At 45.8% G+C, this 27,610-nt stretch overlaps 1 protein-coding gene across 1 annotated transcript; it reads right to left on the bottom strand.

Moving 5' to 3' along the window:
• pcnx2 (pecanex 2) lies at positions 1 to 27,032 on the bottom strand. The gene is made up of 34 exons (XM_062520370.1): positions 26,880 to 27,032; positions 25,741 to 25,943; positions 25,333 to 25,450; positions 24,966 to 25,002; positions 23,146 to 24,330; positions 22,509 to 22,656; positions 21,947 to 22,089; positions 21,444 to 21,522; positions 21,133 to 21,268; positions 20,770 to 20,912; positions 20,476 to 20,629; positions 20,097 to 20,129; positions 19,779 to 19,950; positions 19,176 to 19,267; positions 18,524 to 18,633; positions 17,914 to 18,022; positions 17,680 to 17,772; positions 17,036 to 17,186; positions 15,797 to 15,938; positions 13,771 to 13,948; positions 11,798 to 11,906; positions 10,982 to 11,111; positions 10,321 to 10,379; positions 9,788 to 10,003; positions 9,093 to 9,346; positions 7,594 to 7,827; positions 6,580 to 6,683; positions 6,151 to 6,295; positions 4,805 to 5,035; positions 3,632 to 3,906; positions 2,607 to 2,773; positions 2,083 to 2,324; positions 1,816 to 2,001; positions 1 to 1,231 (listed from the first exon to the last, which is right to left on the bottom strand). Exons 1-34 carry the CDS (start codon positions 27,030 to 27,032, stop codon positions 1,052 to 1,054), a joined length of 6,111 nt encoding a protein of 2,036 aa, XP_062376354.1. The 3' UTR covers positions 1 to 1,051.
• Positions 27,033 to 27,610: the final 578 nt, after the last annotated feature.

The raw sequence follows: 27,610 nt of genomic DNA, 5'->3' as shown, positions 1-27,610 counted from the left end.
GCTTATTTTTGCAGTAACTTCAGCACAACACACTCTTGCCATTATATAAAACATAAACATAAACAACTATGTTAAATTCTGTCAGTCGTACGTTCACATGGGAAATGTGTTGTCAATGGCAATGCATAATACTGCATATTTCCTTACAGTAAAAGAGGATAAGACAGTTCCTCTTCTTTACCTTAAACTGTGACTGAAAAGAGTTTTCAGTTATACCACTATGACTTGTGCCTCATACAAAACCCAGTGAAAGAACACATGATGACACATAATTCAGTCGTAGCAATTCTCCGCTCCTTCTGTGAACATCCTGATATTGTGAGAAGAGTATTCATTGGTAAACAGGAGAGACTGTGGGAAGTCGGCGTTGGTCAGGCAAGAGTCCATGTGGTCATGCACCCATTGGTTTTGGAGGAAACTGAAAGGTGTGTGTGGAGACTGGGCAGCACCAGTCCATCTAAAAATACTTCCCCAGATGTCCGGGGAGAAACTGACCGTCTGCTTCCTGTAAAGATCAACTGAGTGTGTGAGAGTTAAGTTATGGGTGTTAAAAAAAAGTCTGAGTTTGTATCAGTCGTTTTGGGGGAGACACTGACCAGACTACAGACCCTTCACATTTTTCTCTGGACACAGTACTTGAACACTGTACCGTACCTTACCGTACCGTACCGTACCACATACACACACACACACACACACACACACACACACACACACACACACACACACATTCACTCACACACACTCACATAAATACACATACACGCAAAGACAAATTGCCCTAAAGTATTTCTTTCAATTAACCTTGCCACTTCCAATTCAGTGTGATATTAAATGTGGAAGATGTTTTTTGTTTGTTGATTTGATTTGTTGTTTTTTTTTTTATTTTTATACATGAGTACTTTTTTAAAAAAAGTCACAGTCAACATGTACATTCAGGAAACTCATAATCAACGTGCTGGGAGGTGAGGCAGGTTTCGGTGGCCTGGGCAAGTAGCAGGAGGTGGAGGTCCCCTTTCTGGACACGATTGATCCCGCTGGTACCGCTGGCTCAGATGGTCTTCTGGTCCGGTAGCTCCTGGACGGCGGAGGCCAGAACCGAGTCGTCCTGGCTCCTGTCCGTGCCTTGCGTGCTGCTGCGGTCTCGGTCGATGGACGGCGGGTTGTCTTTGGCCCCCGTGAAGACGTTGGAGTTGGTCCCGTCCATGCTTTCAAAGGCCTCTGACGTCCACTGTAAAAACAAGAGTTGTGGGCACCTTATTTACATTCCCAGGGTCATGCCACAAACATGGTCAAATATGGATTAAAATCGGGGGGAAATGACTTATGGCATTAATCATGCTGTCAAATTCAAAACCAAACCAAAGGACTGGGTGGGTCTAAGCCTTGTTAACATTCATTTTCAACATTTCTGTCTCGTCCATAATATTTCTTTAGCCTTATACAGACAAGTTCAGCAGGATGTTATTACCTTTCCATGGTTTGAAGCAAGTCAAGTCAAGTCACATTTATTATTCACACTTAAATGCAATTCAATTATTGCTTATTTCTATAAGGAGATTATTCCAGAGTTGAGGGGCAGCAACAGAAAAAGCACTATCAGCTTTTGTTTTTAGAGTTGCAATGGGGACTGAGAAAGATCAAAGATCTGCGAGGAAGATCTTAGTGGGCTAGCAGGACAGTAGGTACTTGAAGGGTCACAGATATACTATGATGCCATCCCATTTAGGGCTTTGAAAACAAAAAGCAAAACTTTCAAACGAGTGAATCAGTGTTATTCTGCTGCTGTGAGCAACGCTCTATGGTGATGCTAACCTGCGTTGCTCTACTGGTGGACCTCGCCGACTGGCCCATAGCTGCGATGTTGACGCTGCTGGAAGACTGCGTGTCGGTGGTGTTGCCGCCCTCGGCCGCCGAGAGCCCCGAGATGACCAGGCCACTGGAGAAGCTGCGCTTGCCGAAGAGGAGGCTGAGCGTCGAGCTGGACGACGACACCTGACCTGAGCGGTGGTGATGACCCCCTCCTCCTCCTCCTCCTCCTCCTCCTCCACCTCCACCTCCGACGCCCCCGACCCCCCCGACCCCAATCCCCGCCGCCACAGTGGCCGCCGACTGCAGCCCCGCCGTGGAGAGGCGTGGGACCTGGGAGAAGATGGAGGCGATGGAGGTGTTGAAGGACAGCTGGCTGTTGGAGAGCCGCTGCACCAGGCTGGGCCCCGAGGCCGACGAGCCGTGCTGGCTGTCCAGGATAGGGCCCGACTGGCTGGTGACCGGGGGCCGCTGGGCTTGGGGCTGAACCGACCGGCTGCGGTACTCTCGGCGACCTGCAGGGGGAGCAAGAGGACAACTGCTGTCAATAACTCTTCCAGCCAGATCTTCCACATGAAAGTGATTCACTGACAGAGTTACAATTAGTTGAATGTACACTTGTGAGTGGCAACACTAGCCGAATCTACTACAGAAAATAATATACAAAAATGCTACCGGAATCCTAAATTATTCATCCATTTATATGCATTATTCATCCGGACCAGTGGTGAAAACGAGCTCCAGTATCTTTGACACATAGCATAATGAGCAGGCTGCTCTACGCAGCTCATCCGGACCTGCGGCGTGGTGCCGGACCCCCTGGGAGGCCCTGGGCCGGGCCTGGTACGTGCTGAGGCTCTGCGACGTGATGGAGTTGTGGTTCTGGCTGAGCGAGGAGCCGGCGCAGTCCACGTCGTCCATGTTGACCCCGCTGTTGCAGCTGGTCAGGTTGTCCTTCCGCACCCTAGGACAGAGACAGAAACACACCGCTGCTGAAAAGCCCACGCCGGCATTTGCGGGAGACCGGGCCGGTCCAGAAGCAGAGGGTCGGGGCCTCTCCGAACGGCCGTCACGAGATCTGGAGTGGCTCCCAGACGTGAGAGCACTGTCGCTGTAAATCACACGGGCGGCGGGGGAAATCCATTGTCATCGCGCTGACACAGCAGAAATCCACCACATCACCACGACTGCAGGGAGGGCCAAGCTCATTCCCAGAACCCTCCCATTATATTCCTCCTCATCTGTCATTTTTATCTCCCCTTTCTTCTCTGCCCTCTCTCTGCCTTCTCTCTTTCCCTCCTCTCCAGTCACCCCCTCTTTGCCAGATGTCCCATCATCGACACCCTGCCACAGCTGATTTGCACAAAATGGTACACTTGCCTGTTTTTGTTGCATCATTTGTAGTATTATTATTTTAAATAGCATGTCAAATAAATGTCTTTCTATAAATTCAATGTGGCATTATTATTGTTCTCATTATTATCATCATTATCGTTATTGTTATCGTTATTGTTATCGTTATCATTATCATTATTATTAGTATTATCATTATCATATTATCATTATTACCACCAATCTCAACTCTCATCTCCTGCTACATCATGCACCTTTACAGAGAGTGCTAGCACTGCCCCTGTCTGTTACTCACACACACACACACACACACACACACACACACACACACACACACACACACACACACACACACACACACACACACACACACACACACACACACACACACACACACACACACACACACACACACACACACGCACACACACACACATAGACGTATTCCACCGCGGGCACTCCCACTGACCGTAGCCACTTGGTGCAGAGCCAGCCGCGGATGGTGTCCAGGCTGATGGGGCCGCCCCAGATCCCACGCAGCTGCTTGTGGGTGCCCATGTAGGAGGTGGTGAGGGGCGACACGTACATGGGGTAGCCCAGCGGCTGGTCGCACGACGAGTTGATCATGTTGCGCAGCGCCTGCTTGGAGTTCTGGATGCTGCCGCGCTCCGGGTTACGGTTGCGGAGGAACACCAGCTCCTGCTGCTGCCCCGCCCATAGGCCTCGCACACACTCCTTGTTGATCTAGAGAAGACACACACACACACACACACACACACACACATACTACATGTTTAGCTGTTAACTGAATGTTGAAAAGAAAGACTTTTCTACTTTGACATTATCATGTACAATTTAATCCTTCCACACGTACATACACATGTGCCATCATTTCCAAATACCACCACACACACACACACACACACACACACACACACACACACATTTTAATACCTTTATTTGTGTTCACATTTTACAATGAATTTCACTGAACACAAACAATTTTAGACACCAGCATTGCAAACCCAGTAGCCTATGTCTCTGGTCTCAGTTCATGGGTACATAAAACAACGCCTTCTCCATATGTGGCGACTGCCAATTATCACAGAAATTGAGCAGAATTTTGCTAGAGCCTTTGCTCTTGGCTTAGAGAGACCAGCAATCTGCAAACCCCTGACTACTAGTCTGTGGACATTACCTAAGCTTCCAAATATACACACCAACAGCTTACATTTGTACCCAAGCTGTACAACAATGTCTCTGAGTGGCTGATACTTTAAAAGCTTGGTGAGGTAGGCATCCTCTAGACTGTAGTCAAATGCACAGCCTACTTCAATAATGGTTACTTCTCTGCTGTCCTCATCAACAACAACAACATCTGGCCTTTTTGCAGCAAGATTTAAAAACACATTATTTCCACTATTACAGAGTTTGAACATGCAAGGTGAGACGCATACATTCTTGTAGATTGTTGTAAGCGGTGAAGCACATGGGATTATGTGTTCAACTATTAAGTCAACAATTCTGTCGTGTCTGGCCATGTACATTCCCTTATACACATAGCAGCCATTCAGAATATGAGACAGGGATTCAATACACACACACACACACATACAGTACACACACACACACACACCCTGACCTTGATGACTTTGAAGCTGAGGTGGCGCTTGTAGAGCATGATGATCTTGTACTCGTCCGTGCCGTCGTCCACCATGTGCCTGAGGGTGAGCAGCGTGTCGCGGCTGGACAGTACCGCCTTGCGCCAGGCGGGGTCGCTCTCGTGGCAGATCACCAGGCTCGTGCGGTAGTTGGTGATGGCCTCGTACAAGATGGCTGGCTCCTCCGTCTCCTCCAGACAGGTGAAGTGATCCTGCAGACGAGAAGGAGGGGAACCGTGGGACCGGCTGGCTGAGTTGCCCTCCCTTTACCCCCCCCCCCCCCCCCACCTCCCTCCACCCCCACTCCATGACTTTTGGCAGGGCGCCCTAGGCCGATCGCTAACGGGGCACCCTGACTGGCGAGTCAATGTTCTCAGTCAGTCAGGCTGCTGGCAGGGGTGTGCGTGGCACAGGGGAGGCCCCTGGGACAATGTAAGTGCTTTAAATGGGTCACCTGCACCAGGCACAGGTGGCTTCCTCTCCGCTACAGAGCCAGAGGGGGATGTGACCTCTGCTCAGAGGGAGGAGAAGCATGAGAACTATACTTGAAGCCACACCACAATACACAGCCTGGTGAATAAAATGGGCTGCTTAACAACACTGCTCTTTAAGTAGGGTTCAGACCAAAGATTCGCGACGAGACGAGCCGCGACGTTCTAAAACCTTGCGACTGCGACTCAACGTGTTTAATGCTCTGCGACGGCTTGCAACTACTGTACGTGCAACTTCTAATTCACACCGTTGCAACTCAGTCTCGTCGCGTGGGGAATCTTTGGTGTGAATTGGACTTTAGTGTCTGCATGGTGTGCATAATGGAGATCATGTAGAAAGAGTCCTTACTGTTTTATCTACATATCTAATGATCCCTCCCATTTCTGGGGACAACTCCAGACAAATTTGGTGCAAAGGCAATCAGGAGAATAGCAATGGATTTGAATGACTGCAAACATTTCCTTTAATCGCCATGGTTACATGTGGCCTTTATGATCAACGCTAGTGTTCCCTCACAGGCATACTACATAGGGTGCCTCTCATTCGTGTTTTATACATCCTCCCTTCCTTCCTCGGTCCTCGTCCTCACTGATCTAGATAAAGAATGATGGGGCGGCAAAACACTCAGTGTTAGTTATACTGTAGATCAGTGGGAACGAACCTGAAGGACCGAGCATCGAGGAGAGAGGTTGAGAGGCACCCATAGTATCAGACACAGCATAACCACAAGCTCAGAGATAACCGTGTCCAAAGCAGACGGCCTTTTATTCAGTATCTAAGTGCTTTTGCATGCGTGTCCCATTGAATGGGACATCTCTGGGTTTGTGTGCCTTACCTGGTGCAGCTTCAGACTCATCCGCACACCTGGTGCCACCACCTTCTGCAGCAGATCCATGTCTGCAAACACCCACTCGTCCTTGCTGGAGATGCGGAAGTCCCCTTTGAACAGGGTGTTAAAGCCATACAGAAACGACTCCAGGCTGGAGAAGAGAGAGAGAGAGAGAGAGAGAGAGAGAGAGAGAGAGAGAGAGAGAGAAAGAGAGAGAGAGAGAAAGAGAGAGAGAGAGAGAGAGAGAGAGCGAGAGGAGATACACTTTTCAGTATTCACGCTGGATATTGCCGCAACAACAGAAATAGCTTGATAGTTGCAAATATGCAGATGAGATGAGATGAGAATTGACATTATAATAATTGAAATAAACATCCAAAATATCAAATGGTTTGTTTCGTTTAACTCAGCCTGAGTAGGTATTTAAAACCTCACCTGTTTGACATGTTGTGGGATGCTGTCCCCAGTGACCGTCGACCCAGCACTGACAACCCGAAACACAGAGTGACCAGGGCTGAGTCCTCATCACACTCCATCGGCTAGATCAGACAAGGCACAGAGCAGGAGCACAGAGACATCAGACATCTCCACCAGGGGCTGGCAGAGACAAAAACACCTACAACTACAGCACTGCCAACCGTGTAAACACAACACCAGCTCAGATATTGACTTGTAGTCCCACTATACAGGTGGGAAAAAAACCCCAAAGCTGACTGAGACTAGGCAACTGTTATTGATAGGAACACAACGAACTGGCAAGGCCTTGCAATCTGCATAGTACAAATTGTTTTTTGGATGAAAATGTAAGGACCCAATAATTTTGTTTAAATAGAGGATCTGAGTATGTGTATACTGTAACATCAACATGTTCACCACAACCATTAGTATGCACAATGCTGTGAATATTCAACGTTCCTTTACATTTAAAGAAGACTTGACGTGACTTTGCCACTCTCTGATGAGAGTACAACATTCAGAATGCAAAAGTGGCAAAAGCTGGCACACACCTAGCTCTGGACTTGGCTTCTCTCCTAAAACCCACTTTAGATTTTACAATACCATCATTCACTCTGGCTGTTGACTGTTGGATTTTGCACTGTAATGCAAGTATTGGGTTGGTTTGGAATGTGCCCAACTGGAACTAAAATACACCAATTCACGACGTGACTGTCACCACACATATACAGTATATTTTAATATGCAATGCTAAAAGAGGCTTCGAAGTCTCCGAAAAATGTACATCATTCTGACAATGAACCAAATAAGGTTGTCCCCACATATTCATGGGTTTCATCAGGTCTCCACAGCTGTATTAATCAAGCACAATACAGTCTGCATTCATATTCTTGGTGCTTGATTTTATACACCTGTGGAAAGGGACCAGATGAAACCCATGAATATATTGTAAAACACAGAACTAACTGAGTGCAAACCTGTAATGTCTCTTACCTCTTCCTGCTTGCCGGCACAGTACTGTATCCACTCCAGGTAGACATTACAGAAGCTGGCTCTGGTCACCCCCTGCAGGCAGTGGACGTAGTCCTCATCGATCTTCACGCTGAACACGGCGGGGTCCCGCTCGATGTGGTGCCACTTGGTGTAGGCCTGCAGCGCCTCCAGCATGGCGGAGTCCTTGAGCCACGTCTGCAGTTTGGGCGAGTGGACGAGGAAGTAGATGATGCTCTGCAGGTAGAATAGAAGAATAGAATATATACTTTTTTGATCCTGTGAGGGAAATTCAGTTCTCTGCATTTAACCCAATTTAACCGAATTAGTGAACACACAGCACACAGTGAACACACAGTGAGGTGAATCACACAACCCAGAGCAGTGAGCTGCCTGCCCAACCAGCGGCGCTCGGGGAGCAGTGAGGGGTTAGGTGCCTTGCTCAAGGGCACTTCAGCCGTGGTGGACTGGTCGGGGATCGAAGGTGGAGGAGAGAAGACGCTAGAAAAGTCAGAGAAGTGCTGAGAGGACAACTAACACTTAATGCGCCATGGAGCGCCTCGTGATTATCTGGGGAGGAGAGAAGACCCAGGGGCCGATTTCAATTTACTGTTCAAAATGAACGGAACGTTTTTGGAGTGTTTGACAAAAACAGTGAGAATTGTTTTTTTGCGTAAAACCAAAGTTTATATGCTGATACAGAAAAACGGTGTAATTGCAAAATTAACTAGGCGTGTGATGAGACTTCACCTTTTCAACATCAGGGTGGAGTTAGGGTACTTTGTAAACACAACACACTCTACCACTCAGCAATTTGGTTTCCCACAGGTGCGCCTTTCACTACTCATCAGCATGACCTCTAGAAAATGGTGGATTGTCCTTCCCTTCATACTGGGCGCTTAGAGCATTATCTCATAGTCATAGAAATCAATGCTGGGAAAGACACCTCACTACCTTTCAAATCTTCTCCGCCTTCAGCAGTAATTACTGTTTAATATCTGATACTTTTCTTAGGCTCATCATCCCTTAAGTCTGCACATCTTTTGATCTGAACTCCTTTAAGTTTTACTGCAGCAAATGGCTGGAACAAGCTACAACATGTCCTCAAACCTGCCACTCTTTCATCATTTAACTTTCATGTCCATCCAAAACCATTGCTGACTGCTGTACCTGTTAATAAGCTCTTTCTTCACTTTCTGTACCCTCCCTCATGCTGTAGTGTTGTTACTGTATGTGTGGTTTAGTGTTTTTGTGTGAAATGTGCTCATTTATAGTCGCTGGATGCCTCTAGGCCAAATAACCTTTTAAAATGAGAACTGATTCTGTAAGATGAATAAAGGTCAAAAAAGGTACCGCGTACATAGATAATGAATTTGACATCGGTGCTATTGTTAAAAGCAAGAATAAACAGGAAGATTCAGATTGTTCATATTGTGTTCATAACGTTACTGTATATCCAGTGCATGGCGACACACACACACACACACACACACCGACTGTACCTTAAGGTAGTATGTGATGAGCAGCTTGCGCAGGTCGTACACCTGGAGCATGGTTGCGGCGTTGTTCTCGCTGATGCTGTAGCCCTCCAGCAGGTACTTGGTGGTGGTCACCTCCCAGGCCAGCCAGCGCAGGTTGAAGGCGGCGTTGCAGGACAGGACGTGGGGCAGGTGACCGGGCTCGCAGCAGCAGCAGGCGTCGTCGTCCTCCACCCCCTCCGTGATGGCCTCCACCTCACGCTGCTGGCAGTATGTGCCTGGAGAGAGAGGTGACGGGGTGTGAGTGAGGAGCCGAGCTTGACTGACCAGCAGAGACACGCCAGCCTGTCATTTGAACAGGACTCTGTATATTCAGGTTGAACAGACACACGTTTTTGCTTGGATCTTAACCAGCAGACCGACACAGAGAGAGACTCATATGCCAGATACAGGGTTGAATAACTTTCTGTGTCTGTGTACAGTCTGTGTAGTCTGCTGAGAGGAATCACGGCAACACTGAATAATTGAGTGACACAGTGCGTGATAAGTTCACTTTGACAATAGCAGAGTCCGCCTCTCTAACAGGCGAAGTTACCTCAGTGGGTTCCCTCAACGTATAGGCGTATCATTCCCCGTTTATCTTCGCTAGGTTTGAGCGCCTCACTCAACATATAGGCGTATTATTCCCCGTTTATCTACGCTAGGTTTGAGCGCCTCACCCCGGAACTCCAGTCCCCGGAGCTGGAAGGTGACCAGGCCGTTCCCGATCTCGATGAGGTGCACGAAGGCATTGAGGTAGTCTGAGGCGAGGATGAAGCAGTCGCCAGAGCTGTAGTTGCCCCAGCGTCCCAGCATCAGGTCGCCACAAAGGGAGTGCTGGAGCGAACGCGTCAGGTACTCATAGAAGATGGAGTTCAGGTTGTTGTCATCGCAACCTGAGAGAATTAAAAAAATCACTCTTCATATGTACTGTACTGTAAGTAGGTTACATTATTCTTAGCTGCTTGTTCAGGTCTGTTTTCTACTTGTTGTTTTGTTCATATTTACAACAGTGGGCAGTGGACTGTGATGTGAATAACAAAGGCGAGAAAAAGAATTGCAGGTAAATTATGTATCACTAGAGTCATATTTATTTCATAAATGCATGGCGGTGGCAACATTTGAGCATACGGTTACATACAGTATTGCTTTGGCAGAATATGTGTGGTATAATTTTGTAAAAAATAAATAAACAGTTGGACTTAACAGTTACCTGTATCTTTATCAACCTGAGACACCAGCCTGCTGTTGGAGTTGTCAATCCGTTTGGTGCTGTGAAGCAGACAAGAAAACGGGCAACACGTGAGTTTGTTTGGGGCTGATTCCATGGGCACTTCCAGTAAACAGTAAGGCGATCCAGACCACAATGAGTCAGCGCTGATTTTATTGGGGCTATCTCATTCTGTGTGATCACGGTTTCACTCCGGAGAAAACCTCATCAATAACTTATGACCGGAGCGTCCATTCGTGAGCTGCCAGAGACAGGCTGCTCAGCTGAGAGGATGACATCACTGCAGAGGATTAGCACAATGGATCGGTCCATTGGACCAAGTGGACCGTACCAACTCACACACAGTACGCTGAGCAGCAGAATCATTCTTCCTTATAAGATCAGAAAAGTGACTGAAGACGAGAGACTAAACATGACTATTTTTGAGCTTTCAGTTGACTTTGCAGTCATTGCATAAGCATCCATTTGGAAAGCAAACATTCCCAGAACATTCATGTCGCCGAACCCTCACGGAATCTCTCAATGCTGACATCCTCGGGGCTGAAAATAACTGGTGTGCCAACAAGCGCTGGGAGAGGCAGGCAGGCCCCATGCATATTTCACAGTGCCATTTCCCCCGGGGTGGGCGCTAAGAGGCTCTTACTTGTAGTTCCTCTCCCAGAACTTGACGGGCCGCGGGTAGGAGGTGATGAAGATGGCGCTGCCCAGGAAGGGGCTGAGCGGCGTGTAGAAGAGCGTGGTGAGCAGAGTCTGCAGCAGCAGCATGGCGGAGTCTGAGCTGGGCCGTGAAGGAGAAACACAACACAGTCTGGACACACACACACTCTCCCAGACAAACATATATGCAGATAAATTCTCCCTTTCTCTCTCTCTCTCCCCACTCTCTCTCTTCCTGTCTGTCTCTGTCTCTCTCTCTCTCTCTCTCTCTCTCCCAGACAAACATATATGCACATACATTCTCTCTCTCTCTCTCTCTCTCTCTCTCCCTCTCTCTCTCAGACTTACATACACACAGGCATATTCTCTCTCTCTCTTTCTCTCTCTTTCTCTTTCAGACAGATACACATGCACGCATTCACTCTCTCTCTCTCTCTCTCTCTCTCTCTCTCTCTCTCTCAGACAGAAATACATGCAGACACACATACTGTTGAATACATAACATGACATTAACAATGTTCCCAGTGAGAAGAGCTCTTGTAGAGAGACTCACAGTCTGAGTTCTAAGAATAACAAGGTCAAGTAACATAGGTCATTATACATACTGAAGTCCACAACTGTGTTTGGTCATCAAAAATGCATACATTTGTGAAACAAGTGGTGTGTGTGTGTGTGTGTGTGTGTGTGTGTGTGTGTGTGTGTGTGTGTGTGTCTGTGTGTGTGTGTGTGTGTGTGTGTGTGTGTGTGTGTGTGTGTGTGTGTGTGTGAGAGAGAGAGAACAGTGAGGCAGAAGCTAGGATACGAGGCACTGCAAAAGGCTGCGCGAAGGCATGAAATGCACTTCCCCATGCGATCTGCCAGGGCGCGATGTACACCATGATGAAGTGCAGTTTGTGGAGCAGGTCCCAGAGCTGTGGGAGAATCACAGGCCGGCAGAGTGAGTCAGGGAACGCCAAAAACACACACCTCATTATTTTTGGATAACTTCCCACACACCCACTGTCTGTCTGAGCTGCTCAGCCCAGCAGCTCAGCAACTGCAGTTGCCTCCAGGAAAAAGAACAGATGGACTCTGTTTCTTTTTCCTCTTTTGTGGCTTTCGACTACACACACAAACACACACACACACACACACACACACACACACACACACACACACACACACACACACACACACACACACACACACACACACACACACACACACACACAAAACACACACATACACACAAACACACACATACACCCACACCAAGTGGACAAAGGTTAATCATAGCGAGAGCACTAGCTCTGTTGTCAGATCATGCAATGTTTGCCACAGACTACCATACAGGAAGGCATGTGAGCATCTCTACACTGGCAGACCCCTAATCTTCCTTGACAACACAGTAGGTGTGAAACACAGTTTTGAAGGTGTTGGTTACTCACCTGGACTTGTGACAATGTTAAATGTAAATATTAAAGTTAGCGTCTTTTGGTCCTTCAACATGATCCTTAATCTACTGTACCAAATATTGATGACCATCTCTTCACTTTTACTGATGGTATGACCAAACAGGGCTGGCTCTAGGTGGGGGTATAGCCTACATATGGCCATTTTTTACATATGTAGGCTAGACATCTGTTTCTCCAAGTCACTGAGTACTGTCACTGCTACCTAGCTTGAGCTGATAGAGCAGAAAGGCAGCTACAGTGCTACAGGGGCATGATTTTAAAGATGCATTTCCCCCAGAGTGCAGCAGAGTGTCGCTGCTTGGCTGCTCTAGCTGTTGGCAGGGATGGACAAAAATACAGGTAGCCTATTTTAAAACAGAATATCAAATACCCTCATTTTAGGTCAGAATGAACTGAAAAACACATTAGCCACGCCATGTATCAAAAATAAAATACTGTATTTTGTATTATGAAAGTACTAACAATACTGAACTTGTCAAGCGGTACAAATGGAGACTGTCAATGCATGCCCAAATTAAGCAATGTTGCAGGGCAACCCAACCACATAACCGGTTCCATGTGTTACAATTGGGTGATTCAAGTTCTCAAGAAACTTGAGGTTGGCATGAAAGGAAGTGCATTATGCGTGTGAGCAACCTACAAGTTAGTCACTTGCACTGGATCATCCTCCTGAATCTCAATGTTATCATCACAACAAGTCTGAGCAAATTAACAAGTCAGCATCAGTCAAAGGCTACATTATTTTGCACTTTTTGATGTCATCACACCACCACAAGTAGGCTATTGGCTTTACCAACAATACCTGGCAGTATTTTTAAACTACAAATATAGACACCTATAAAGTATTTTCATACAAAATACGAAGCCATTTTCTTTAACAAAATGAAATACAAATGGCAACATACTATTTTGTATTTGAAATACTTGTACTAAATACATGTATCAGAAATGCTGTCCATCCCTGGCTGTTGGCTGCAGCAACTAAAGCAAGGTAGTACCGATTTTTTTTTGTGTGTGTGTGTGTGTTCGTGTTTTGTGTTTATGTCAATTTCTTTCCAATTTGACCGCTATGCCACCCAAAATTTCTACCAGCACATCCAAATGTAATAGGCTAGAACAGACCCTGTGACCAATGCAATAGGCAAACTCTAGGGGAGAGAGAGTTCTTTTAGGTCCATTTTTAGAACCCAAAGCCCTTGCTGGGTTTACCCATAAGTTTATAAGAGTACAGCAGCAGCATGCATAAGAAAATGGGAACTACAGCATAACTAGGTCACTATGAATGATGTCCAGTAGTGTTATTCTGGTAGCGTGACCTGACCTTGTGGAAGACTATGGTCATGAGGAAGAAGTTGAGCAGGAAGGTCTCGGAGGCCCTGCTGCAGTCAAACTCGAAGAAGATGACGGTGAAGAGAAGTGTGACAAACTGGTAGCTGGGATTGCAGAAGGACGAGCGCAGAAGCTTCATCCCAGCAACTGTCATCAACAAGACATCAAAGCTGGAGCGAAACACAGACGCCTGAGATACTCAGATGCAGAGGCAAGGACACCAGGCAGCAAAAGCACACAGGTGACACATGAGAGAGAGAGAGAGAGAGAGAGATAGAGTGAGAGAGAGAGAGAAAAAGAAAGAAAGAGAAATAGAGAAAGAGAGAGAGAGAGAAAGCTATGGCTGGACAGATAGAGTCCAGCGACATCAAGAAGAAAACTCCAGGTTCAGAAAGACAAGGTCCCAAGCCACTGAGTCAATCAATATCATCAATTGATATCAATTGATATCATTAGTAATATCTAACTTACAGAAATCAGATCAGTCAGAAGAGTAACTAAGAGCTGGAGAGGAGGCTTATGCTTCCATAGCTCACGGTGCAGTGCTACATAGTACTGTACATCAACTGATGAGTACAATGTAGTTTTTACCTGACAACTTGATGCAAGTGAATTTACATTTAGGCAGAGGATTAGTGATTTGAGATTACACAAGAGCTACACTAATATTGTATGAACATATAATAACACACTAATAACAGGTATTAATGATAAGTAGCTAAGGGAACTTATACTCTCTGAGCCCAGATTTTCCACCAGTGACAACAGTGCATTGCACAGAGAAGGGGTTAGTCAAAGCATATTGTCTACAGACACAGAGCTAAATGTGAATTAGCGTCATCCAAGTAACATGATCAATTGTCTGACTATTTTCCATTACAAGTACAAACAACAGTAGTTAAGTGAAAGCAATAATTAGTTCGGATGGTCTATTAGAGTGAGAGCTGACAAAAACATTTAGTGATGCTTCAAATCAAAAGGTACGCTAAATAAGGCAAGGTAACAGCGCCACTTTGCAACAAAGCAAGGTGTTGATACGAAAATTATATATTACTTCATGATGAGCACGCTTTGCCAAAGCAGGCTAACTGTACAACACTGTACACTGAAGTCCAAACAGTGGCTTGTCACTGGATGGATACATATATCATATAATTGAACCGCAATTCGTCAGATTATTAAAAGTTGAGTAAAAGCCGCAGCCTGACAATCGACAGTCCCACCAGTGTTTGTCCAGAGGGCAGGGCCTGATTAGGGGCAGATAACATCTGACGAAGAGAGAGAGATAGCGCTCTGCAAAGCGTTTCCAATGAAACCTGACGGAGCTGAACACGGCCCAACCCAGCCCAGCCCAGCCCTGGACACCAGGGCAGCACACTCACAAGCAGAGGACACTGGGCAAAGTGCGGCGGGATAGATGAGCCCATTGTTGGGGGAGCAAGAGGCCTTGTGGGAAGTGGCCGAGAGTGTCCAGAGCCGGCTGATGTATGGTGTGGTGATGGGCCTGGGAAAGGTCCCCCTTTGTGTCAGCACCAGATTAATGGGGACATTAATGTCTCGTGTGTTTCCAAGGACCAGGGCTAGATTACAATGCACGGTCCACCTGGAAAGAAGACACTTGGATTTGGTTCAAGTTTTTTTTTTTTTTTCTAAAAAAAAAAAACCTCTTGAGGGCAAAAGGTTAAGGAATGTGTGTGTGCTTTTGTATCTGTGTATGTGTATGTTTGTGTGTGTGCATGTGTGTGTGTGAGAGAGAGAGAGGGAGAGAGAGAGAGAGAGTGTATGTGAGTGAGAGAGACAGAGAAAGAGAGAGTAAGAGAGAGAGAGAGAGTAAGAAAGAAAGAATCAGTGTGAGACACTCCATGGAAACCCAGCAAAACCTGGCTACAGTTCCATTTGAAGTGGATCCTGTCCTCTGCACACCACACACATTCCCTTCCCACCTATGGCCTGGACAGAATACAATGTACCAAGTACCTTGAGGGCCAAACAGAGGCAATACGGAAACAGCTACTTACTGGATGCCCAGCTTCTTGCGGTGACTCAGTGCAAAGCCGTCGTTGGTCAGGGCGCTGAGGACAATGGCAGGGTAGACCACATATTTCTCAAAGGAGAGCAGTCCAACGTACAATCGCTCGTACCACATCAGATGGGCGTCCTCTGAAAGACAACCACACAGGCCGCAGTCACGACCTCCATCTCAGACAATGGAGCCCAGCACTGAGAACGAACCTTTTAAAAGCCTTGCTGCTCAGATGCTATATCTCAAGTAGAAAGGGACTGAAATATATACAACATTATCAACAGCAGTGTGCTTCTGTAGCCACCGTGAGACAAATCTTATGTCCTCTTACGGAAAATGGTTGGAGGCCACTTTTCAAAGATGAACTTGGGATGAACTCTCCTCATAGCAGGAACCCCTGACCCCTGCAAAACGCTTCTCTGTGGTTCTTCTGTGGTGCCTTCATTGACATGAGTGAGGAGAATCACACTCGTCTGGCGGTGACAGAGCAGCACTGCTGATTGACAGCCATGTAATGTGACAGCTTTAGGAGCTCAGCCCCCTGCTGCGATCGGTCCCACGCACCCCTGAGAATCGGCAGCTCTTATGAAACCGACGACTGCTTCATGAGCTGATCCATCATCAGCTTTTATGGGGACATTTTAACTTATGGTGTAAAAAATGAAACAGTGTTCATCGCAACATGTATGACTATTGAATAAAAGATAATGGCAGATATATAAGGATTAGGAACTCATATTTTTACTCATGAACAAAGAGTGCAGTGTTGGCATTTTGATGCAGGATTTTAACATGGAAACATGGGATGTGTGTAGTAGGAACTGAACGGCATAATGACAGCAGAAATGGATGCTGAAATAAATTGAAATGGCTTAATACACTTAAAATGTAACTGATTGATTATTTAACATTAAGTATGGCTCTCTCAATATGGACAATCGTGAATTTCAAAGTGTTCAGACTTAAGACCATTACCGGTAAATATACACTATAATTTCCATTTGATGATGAATAATCTACCGTATCTTTTAAATCTTAAGTCAATATAGCTTCACCTGAGGAAGGTCTATGACCGAAACGTCATGAATACTGTGAATAAATGTTTGCATGGGTAATGGACAGTGTGCGGGATTCTCTCTTTTAAGTATTACTGGTTAACCTTTTCCAACGCACCTGTCCCCACAAAAGAGGCGTGCAAAAGCGATTGTAAACTAAGTGTGCAGAGTTGACTGACCTCGAGGCTCAAACTGGGAGTACTCTCTGCTCTTGAGGACAGGGTGAGCGATCCAGAGCCAGGGGTGATGCTTCCTCAGCTGGGGGATGAGATAGTGGGTGATGAAGCCCACCGTCCCAGCCAGCGCATACAGCACGATGGTGACAAAGGGCTGAGGATCACACACACACACACACACACACACACACACACACACACACACACACACACACACACAGAGGAAGGTAGTGGTAAGAAAAGTGTCAAAACACAGGGACTAAACAAAGGGTCACAGATGCTAAAAATGAATGAATGATTTCATTATTTTTGAAGGCTTCATGGTTGTCCTTTGAAAGCAGCATCATGGTTGTACTGAACACAAACACCTACACTGCATTCCTGTTGTTCCATTGTAGCAATAGCAAAGTTGACGTCTCTAATGCCACAGAGTAGCTACTTAGCGAAATAGCCTCATATCAGAAATAGCCTTTCACATTCAACAGACTGATTTTTCTTTCAGTATTAGCTTAGACACTGGATTCTACTGCCAAATGCTTCCTCTGCTGTAATACTAGACGACAATAAAGACCGATATTTTGGAACTATAGGTTAAAGAGAGACAGACACAAAACCACAGATCAGACTTTAGATGTCCAGACACTCACCCTCAGAGACAGGAAGACGGTGCTGGCCGTGACCGCAAAGGTCAACACTGACGCCAGCGTGCACACAAACAGGTCTGAGATTAGGATCTCTTTCTGCAACAGGGGAAATGTGTCAGTCACACTATTAGCTGATGTATATACATCAATCGGTAACATTGACAATGACAGCTGTCAATCTAGCCATTACGCATTCTGTCAGCCATTTTCCACCACGCCAGTGGAAACACTCCTCACCACGGAGCCTCTGAGCTTCTCTGGTAGAGGATCTATGTTCTCTGTGGTGGCATCTTCCTCTTCTTCACTTCCCCCCAACACAGGTATGAGCTTGGATTTGATCAAAGACCTGCAGAGAGAGGCATGGTTCAGATTAAGGAGATTCAAACTTTTAATGAGGCAAAAAACATTCTAATCCATCACATAATTTAGACAACACAATACCCCCAAGGTATGCTAACAGAATAGAGAACCACATTCATCTCTGACATGCTAGGAAACTCATGAAATGAAAAAAATGTAGACCATCTACTGTATTTACTCAATAGTCCGTCCCAAGATGATAAACATTTTGCCATATACTGCTTCCCTTGGTTTCCTTTTATTCTGATTAATGAATCATTGCTTGACACACTCATTCACTACTTTACAGCTCACAGAGCAATGTGCACAACCCTTAGTCAATATTCAAATATTAATCAAAGGTATGTAGGAATACCATGGTGGAGCATGCTTAGATATCTGCCGTCTATATGTAACACTGCTAAGGTTTCTCTGGGTGAAAGCAAAGGATTCATACTTGTACACTTTTCTGTTTCTATTTTCTGCTTGTGTCGTGTTTTTGTCTTACATGAGCACTGAAGGGTCGCTGCTCTGTCTGCTGAGGTGATAGGAGAAGACAACCAGCAGTCCACAGAAGCCGGAGAACAGCGCTGGAATGTGCTGCTCGTCCCACGGTTCCTGTGAAGTGAGAACTCAGTTCACCGTCAGGTTCACAGACAACCCTCAGATGTGTTGTCTTTCATGTGAAAAAACGCTGGCAGCTGATGCTTTTTCAAAGGCATCTGTAGCTCAACACCTTTAGATTATTTCTATCAATAGCTCCCTCTGATGTTATTTTGAAATGGACGCGTGTGTGCAGGAGCCTATTGTCTTCCATGGCAACAATACCCCGATATTTCAAAAAGCTTATACAAAATGATAGTGTGGCTTATCACGGTTCTAGGGCAGTTTTACACATATTACTTTTGATGTCCTCTTTTGCTTTTGACTGATATGGGAAAGCAGGTCATGAGAATTAGGCCATTTCTCCCAGTCAGCACAACTCAGCTCAGCATTAACTCAAAAAGCACCACCAGAGCTCAGTTGGATTCTGATAAATGAATCGTTGCTCACCACACTCACTCATTCATTACTTTACAGAGCATACAGCAGTGTGCACAAGGTCTAACTGATCCAATTCTCTCATACTGCCACACGAGTTTCAGTGTAATATAGCCCACCTTTAAAGCGCCGAGGCAGAAACCATAGAGTAAAGCGATCGCAGTCAGACTTCTCATGATGCTATACACTGCGGAGACAAGCCCAGTTGCAGCTGCCAAAAAAAAAGAGACAAACAGTCTTTGCGTATTTTAAATGATTAAAAACAATGGCTACCAATTCCCTGTTAAAGGTGTAGTCTGCAAGTTTAATGGCACTTTATCAAATTAATTGTAGTTCTCTGTGTGTGTGTGCTATTCCAGCCAATCAATAAGCTTTAGGAGGATGGAAGGGAGACTGCATTCTAATTGGCTGTTGGGCTCAAATGTCAACAAGCATTCACCAGAATCACTGACTGAATGTTTACAGTATGCACTGATTGGTCAAGACCTGCAACTGACACTTACCTGTTCCTCCAAAGAAATGCATATCAATCTGTTCCAGGAAGTATATTACAAATGTGTTAATCTGAGGGAGAAGGCCGACGAGGAATGTAACAGGGAAACAGTATGTGAATCCTGTAAAGAAATGATAGATGACAGAATGAGTTATATCAATATGGGTGAAACCAAGGTGACAATATAACAAACATAAAATATAAGGACCAGTCAACTGGCAGTACTCACCAACTAAAATGTCACGGACAAAATGGAGCGTGTCAGATAAGACAATGTTCATGCCGTACACTCTGGACACAGGAAGGTTTGACTGTTTCAACAACAGTTCCAGGATCCAAATAAGGCCACAGAAAATACAGAAGTATGCTGCTCGACTGTATGCAACTAATTGATTGTGTCCCTAAAAAAGAAAAGAAACCATGGTCATTATTGTCGCTGTTATTATGGCTGTCTTCCACTCTGTAGTGACATTTAATTGACTGACTCTAAAGTTACAGTTTATTGCAAAGACATGAAAACTGTGTTCAATATTTTCCATCCACTTACATGAGTTGGGGAAGCTGCATCTGGTTGGACACTCTGTAAGATATTGAATAATTGATACCGTGCTGATGCGACAATAATGGAATAAGACACTTCACAAAGAATGCACTACGAATCTCCACTGAGAATGTTTTTGCTACAAGAACACTTTTTCAATAATACAGAGACACAATTATACATCTTTGATTTATAGTACAGAGAAATGACTAAGTAATTAATGAAACATTCGCCACCTCATAGACACAATAAACACAATAAATACAATTGTGTCAGTGGGTGCTTTTCTTTTCACTTTTACATAGAACTATATAAATAGAGAGCAGCATTGCTTTAGCACTCAGATTGTATGTAGTAGACAGCTTGCGTGAGGGGATGTCTCTACCTTTAAGAGGGAATACTGGCAGCTGGCGATGACGAGGCAAAACTGGAATACCCAGATGTCCTTAAAGCAGCCATGGTTCAGCAGGACGAATCCCAGGAAAGACACCAGGAACGCCAGGAAGACGGCTACCACGTTCTCTGACACGTCTTGATTCCTGGGGACATAAAGCACCATTAGTTCTTCAATTGACTGCTGTACCCACAGTTCCTTGAGAAACTCAATGAGAGACGTCTACTCAAATCTGCACAACAGCAAAAAGCAAAGAACATCACTTGTCAGGCCACTTGAAGTCACCTGTCAAATAATGCGAGTAAGGTCAGCCGATCATACAGGATGTTGACCCACTTCCCGGGAAAGACCTTCAGCTTGTAGTAGAGCTTCCGAGATGGCTTCTCCTGAGTCGACGTGTCTGACGAGTCATCCAGTGAGTCCTCTTCCTGTGACAATTTCACAAGAAGCGTGACTGAATGATTGATGATGAATGAATTATTGTGATGAATGAATTACTGATGAATTATTGAATTGATGAATGACACATGCTCCACATGAAAAATATATCCCATAGAGTCACGGTCTGTGTCTCACTCATCTCCTTCAGATACGGTTTTACTTTTATCAAACCAATTATCTTTTGTGATTGATTATGATCAATGTCACCTGAAAGATCTCTGGATGCGTTCTCCTCGGGCGCAGTCGGTGAGCGGGAATGATGCGGCGCTGGAATGGGCAGTCCGCATGACCTCCGGCTAAACCGTCCTGGCATTCCGAGTTGGATGAGGTCGACAGGAGATCACTGAAGGTATAAACAAGCAAACATGAAGCAAAAGAGAAATCTTTGAGGCTGAAATATCATAACTATAGAGACATATTGCATGAGGTATTAAACAGAGCTGCAAATGCTGGAACTCTTTGTTGGCAGCCGAATAAGCAGACTTATAAATAATATGTGTGAAATTCAAGTACATTACCACATGTTGCCAGTAATCAACTCAGCCCCAAGGGGTAAGTTCAGGGCTCTCTCATTGTACAACTTCCTGGGTCTGTCTCCTAGAAACGAGCAAAGCAACTAGTCAGTAATACAGTAATAACATGATATTCAGTACACTAAAGATCAAATGTCACACCAACTCATTCCAACAAGCACATTTCAACTACCCTCTAGTTGCGGAAGGAATGAATTAATACCACCTATCATCAATCTGCACAATCATTCTTTAAGTTTCACCTTGTGTTCACTTGCCACTTACAATCTTAATCCAACCATTTTAATCACATCCATTTGTCTTCTCAAACAAAGCATGTTGTCGGATGGAACAATGGCAGCATATTTCGGTAGTTACAGACAATTGACTATCTGAGATAACCCCATCATCTTGCTTTCAATTCCATCCTTGAGTTATTTAACTTGACCAGTAATTGCGGTCTTAATCATCTCACATTCAACTTCATTGAGCTCCAGCAGCTGACTTACTGTGTACGGTGTGGAAGGTGTAGGCCTCCTCCTTGGAGGTGGCCTCTGGTCTGCAGATGACCTGGAGCATGGAGCTCTCGGACTGGGACGTTTGGGAGGGAAGGGAGTCGTAGTCTGGGTCCTTATCTTTATCCGTCTGAGGACTGCAGGGAAATTGATTAAGGCATGGTTTAATTTTCAATCAGATATTCTTGACTTGTTCCGCTAACTTGTTAATACACATGAGCTTTCAGAGAGATCAAATGTTTTTTTTTTAAAGCACCGATCACTTCAAAACAAATATGACAGCTCATAGCTTTAATGTTTCATAGCTTACTCACTGTGTAATGTAAGAGGCATCTCTCAAACATCATAACATGAAAACCTCAACCGACCATGCTGAGTCAGCACTTAAAAAAAACAGCATAGTCTACTGTCCACTGTCCAATAATGACCTCATGGATGAACTCATGGTTTCTGCTCTCAACATCCATAAGTCCAGCAGTGACAGACTGTCCATTCTAAGGAATTCAAACTGAGGTAACAAGGTAAAATGTATCATTTGATTTAATTTGAGCTGGACCTGTCGGGAGAGACGATGGGGATGAGCCTCTCTGGAACAGCGAGGGGTGTGTCCGTGGTGGCCAGACTGTTGGGAGGGTTGGGTCTTTCTGGACGCTGGCTCTCCGTCTCGGTCTCCTCATCATTCTTCACCGTCACCATGGTATCATCTGAAAAGCACATACAAATTACATCATACATACTATGATATTGATTTCATAAAGCATGCATGTCTTCATATCTCACCAAAAAGAACAAAAACAAAGGAAAAGCTGTTCTACAGCTTGAGGGCCAAAATAGCTTTGATATTTCTCTTATCTTTGGATTGGCTGAGAGCCAAAGCTCACCAAGACACTTCAAAGAGCATACTATCTCTAGTTGTTCAATGACCCTTGCTTACAAAAAACCTTTAGGGGTACATTCAAATATAAATATATATTCCCATCAGAATATGATTCAGAGACATTTTCAGATACAAATATTACATATCACAGCCTTTCTCACTAAAATTGGGCTGTAATTTCACACCATACAACATCTTTAGTTAGTTGCCACTGTTAATCATCATGGGACAACATAATAATAACCGAATGCATGAAATGCAAATGTCAAACTCAGATCACCATTTTGAATTTTGAAGTGAATCAACAACTCCTCACCTTCCTCGTCCTCTTGGTCATCTGCGTCATCCGTCTCAGGCTGAGTGCCGCTGGCCGCTCGCGTGCTGTTGATGGACTCCAGCAGCGACACAAACTCCACAAAGTTGGACTCGTTGGGCATCTGCCCCTCCTTGGCTTCCAGGTCCGACTTGGAGGTGGTCATGGTGTGCGTCCGGCCCCTGGAGCGGTCAGCGATGAGCACAGCGTCCCTTCCGCTGTCTATGCTCATCCCGCGCACGTGTGTCCTGCCCCCAGGGCCGTAGCGGCCGTAGCCGGCCGGGATCTGCAGGAAGCCGTCGGCGTCCATCCGGAGCTCCGGCGCCTCGTTCTCGTCGGGGTGCGAGTGGACGTCGATGCCCGAGGAGCTGTTGTCGTTGGTCAGCGGCAGGCTGCTGTGCTCCGCCTCGTGCTCGTCCGGCTCGTACTCCCGACAGTCCTGCGTGGCCGAGTCCGAGCTGATCGGTTCTTTGGAGTGGCTGAGTTCGGGATTCTGCATCGGCGGTTGGTCGGCCGGCTCGTCCTCCGCGGCTAGTCTGTACTCATCCTCCCGGTCGTCCTCTCCCTCTACGGTGGCCTCGTGCTCGTCCTCCAGGGGCGAGTCGAAGGTGATGACCGGTATCCGGATCATGCAGTCTCCCCTGGACTCCCCTTGCCCGTCTTTCACCATCTGCGACTGGGCCGACTCCAGGATGCTCTGCTTGACCGACTCCTCCAGCTCGGCGGCCGTCTGGGCGTCGCAGCTCATGGTGATGATGATCTTCACCGTGTCGCTCTCGTCCAGGCGCACCGACGCGCCCGAGTTGTCCACCAGCACCACTGCGATCTCGTCCGAGCAGTAGGTCTCCTCGGCCGGCGCGTCCTGGACGGGGGAGAGGTCGTCCGGCGAGAGGCCGCCACCACCGCCGTCGTCCTCCTCGTTCTTCTCGTCGTTGTTGTTGGGGTCGGTGGTGGGCGGCTTCTCCTTCGCCTGCCGCTCGCTCTTCTCGTCCGCGCTCTCGACGTCGCTGTCCTTGGAGGGCGGCAGGCCCTCGTCCGCGGTGTCTCTGTCCGGTGGCGGCCGCTGCTCCTGCTCCAGGAGAGGGGCGCACTGGTCTGGGTTGGGGCTGGACATGTCCTCTGGTGAACCTCCGTCCTCATGCTGGGGCTTGTCTCTTGACCTCTCTTTAGCGGGGGAGTCCCTATAGCCTGAGCAAAGAGAAGCACATCTATTATCAAATGTAATAGCACAGATTATCAAAACACCACTTGAGTCAACCAAAATGGCCTCAGCCTTGGGAGAGGTTGACAGGAACATGCTGCCTGAGGAAATGCTTGAATTTTCCCTCTATCTATCTAATCTTCCATATTTCAAACCTCTCCATCTCATTTGCGATTTCTCAATCAGAGAGATGAGATCATATCTCACAAACACCAAAGAAATACTGTACGCCGTTCTACATTTAAAAGCCATATCCACCAAACCGCATTTTCAGCCAAGTGCTTCAAATCAGTCAAAAACGCCTGAATAATCCACTTTACCATACAGCTCCCAAGATTGCATATTGACTTCCTGGCAACGCAATCAGATTCAATCAGAGCTCACAGTTCCTTTTTGATGAGGCATTCCAGGAAGCCAGCCATGGTGCCTGCTACCACATGCTTAGCTAGGCATTTCTACAGTTATGACACACTGGTAGAGGCAGCAGTCGTCAATTAATCTGTCGGTTCATCAGGGTCCCTTTCACAGAGTGTCCTAACAGCAACTCTCAAGAAATGTGTGTCTTCTTCTCATCATGCTCACAAATTAGGCCAGCTCTAAAAATACGGCATACAGTACATACCTTCTGTGCTCTTCAAGTCCTCTGCTTTGGGGCACTCCTGCAGGAGAGAAAACAGAGCAATGATAGGTCATGCTATTATTAGATTTTCGATAAAAAAAACTTGTGTCTTCTGAACAAACACATGAATGTGTTAACTGCATGTAAATCGGTCCTACAGGACAGTTAATCACTTGGTGCACTGTTGGTATATGTGTGCATGTAAATGTAATGGAAGCTTGGCTCTCTGGCGGGTGACCACAGAGCGAGAAAGATTGATTAAGAACACTTCCAACAGAACCTTTCTGGGTATTAGTAATTATTTTAGTGACGTTCTCTTTTCCGAAAATCGAATGCATAAGAGAGCAATGATAACTGATGCACTACTCACCACACCGATCAGACCCGGATCCGTCTCTGTTTGTTTCACAGTCACTTGGATAATGGGACTTAGATGGTTTCTGGTCAATACTGTCATGGCAACGCTGTCAGGAGCAGTACTGCTTTTTCTGCATGGAGAGAAAGAGTATAAAAGCATATGCCAAAGTCATGTGAGGCAGAGTATAAAAGCATATGCCTAAGTCATGTGAGGCAGAGACTAATTAGTGACGGATAAATCAACAAATCAACAAAAAGCATGAGTCAAAACTACACATATAATATATAAAGTAGCCGACAGAAAGGTGCAATTAAGAAATACATTATGATCTAAACTGCATGCAAATCTACCCTTTGTAGGAACACACTTTGTTCATTAGGGAGCAGAATCAACACGACAATACTCAAACCCACGGAATACCTTAAGTTAGCAGGAAGGCTGGGGTCAGAGGCGTTGCTTTTCTTGTCAGCACCTTTGCTGACATCAGACACACTGTTCTGGGCCACAATGTCGCCCCTGTCGAACATAAGGTGGAGCCGGTAGTTTGCTGCCTTTATGGCGATGAAGAAGATCGTCACTGACGTGCAATAGATGCTGAGTGCCATCGTGGTTGGGGGGAGGGCCTGAGCAATAAACACATGCACACACACACATCCATACACACACACACAGAAGAAGGCAAAGAAAATGAGGGAGGGAGGGAAACGCTAGTTTCTGTCATGTGCATGTGTATGATTTTATTCAGACATTTTCTATCAACAAAATATAAGATTTAGTCTGTAGCGTGTGAATAGCTGCTCTCTGTTTTGCAGGCTATAATCAATCATCAGTTGTGTCAGCAAAATCTATTCTGCAGGCTGAGATTACTTTCTTAACACAAACTGCACTTCTTGTTGCCACCAAAAAGTGGCTCTTGTAATCAATTGACTGTTATAAAATGAACAATGAGTTATTATGCCATGACATAAATTAAATGGCATATGGCAAAATTAAGTGGACCAAGGATATGAATGGCTCGCCTGATACTGATATTTATTTAGGAATGTGCCACCCTTTGGCAGCTTCCATGACAACCAATCACAGACTCACTAGCCAATCACTGGATCCACTCGTGTATTTTTCATTCAGTTAGGTAACACTGATGCCGACTTGCATATACGAAAGGAAAAGCGTGATATTGGCCTCGTGCGTAAACTGCTTGTGTGCATGGCAAAGAAACACTGTTCCATTAGCAAAGCGCGAGGCCTATTTAATTTGAAAAAAGATCTTTCAACATAGACTTTTATGGTTCAACCCCGTGCATTCCATCATAGTAGCCTTCAGTAGCCTATGCAGAGAAAAAATGCGACAGTAGCCTGCCTCTACACTTAAAGTAAACGCGCTGAGTCAAAACACAGCGAAATGGACTGAACATCTGTTTAGCTTGATTATCTACGAACCTATCCAGGGCAGGCGAATGTTAATTGACTTCACATAGAAAGAGGTGACCAATTTTACGCTGCACCTTTCATAAACACAACACAATGGAGCTGCTGGCCTATTATCCGCTCGATACTTACCAAATGCAGGGACAAGGGTAGCATAAGAAGAAACATCCACAAATAAAGGTGACATGAGTTATTGAATTTATTCTGGTCCGGGTCGTGATACCAGCCGCCGGTAAGCGAAGCCCACACTCCCTGCCGTAGAGTTTGAACCACATGCGAGCCCATCTTGACAACTGCAATGATCGTTACAAAGGTACCACACTGTATAGATTCAACACGCTGCCATGTTGAAGCAGCATCACCGTTTCCAGTACCGATTACATTTTTTTTTCATTCGAGGTAGCACTTGTCCTAACCGCTGTCCTTGCGTTGTCTGCCTTTTGTTTTATTTTCCATCATTTAAATACCGTGACCTACAGCTCGGGGCTGAACGGGGTACGATGCTCTGCTGCGTGCACCATCATACGACCTGCCGCCTCCCGTTCCTCAGCATCCTCCTGGAAGCGAGGATGGGTGGGGGTGTGGTGAGAGAGGGATGAACCAATTTGCGGTGGGACTCAAAAGCACGTTCCATTAATCATTTGCCGTGTTCATGACAGTGGCTGAGTCATCATGCCAATCTCTAAACATGAGGCTGGCCATTAAAGAAATCTGCATCTTCCAATATTAGCAATTACGTCAGTGCGCCACAATTAGGCTAAAATCGGTCCGTGCTTTACCAAACAGATATGATTTGCATGTAGGCAGTATATAGCCTATAATTTGGGGCTCATGGGCATTTTTCGAACCAAATAGAGACTATT

This window comes from Sardina pilchardus, chromosome 18, assembly GCF_963854185.1.
Source record: "Sardina pilchardus chromosome 18, fSarPil1.1, whole genome shotgun sequence".
NCBI classification, from domain to species: Eukaryota; Metazoa; Chordata; class Actinopteri; order Clupeiformes; family Clupeidae; genus Sardina; species Sardina pilchardus.
This window is presented reverse-complemented; position numbering and strand designations above follow the sequence as displayed.

What these genes read in the sequence shown, in the direction of transcription:
- pcnx2 (XM_062520370.1), bottom strand. Translation starts at nt 27,032, where the DNA reads ATGGGCTCGCATGTGGTTCAAACTCTACGGCAGGGAGTGTGGGCTTCG. An exon ending in ATCCGGGTCTGATCGGTGTG is followed by an intron (nt 25,003 to 25,332) that starts GTGAGTAGTGCA and finishes TCTCTCCTGCAG; the next exon opens with GAGTGCCCCAAAGCAGAGGA. An exon ending in CACCTTCCACACCGTACACA is followed by an intron (nt 21,523 to 21,946) that starts GTAAGTCAGCTG and finishes GCTCGTTTCTAG; the next exon opens with GAGACAGACCCAGGAAGTTG.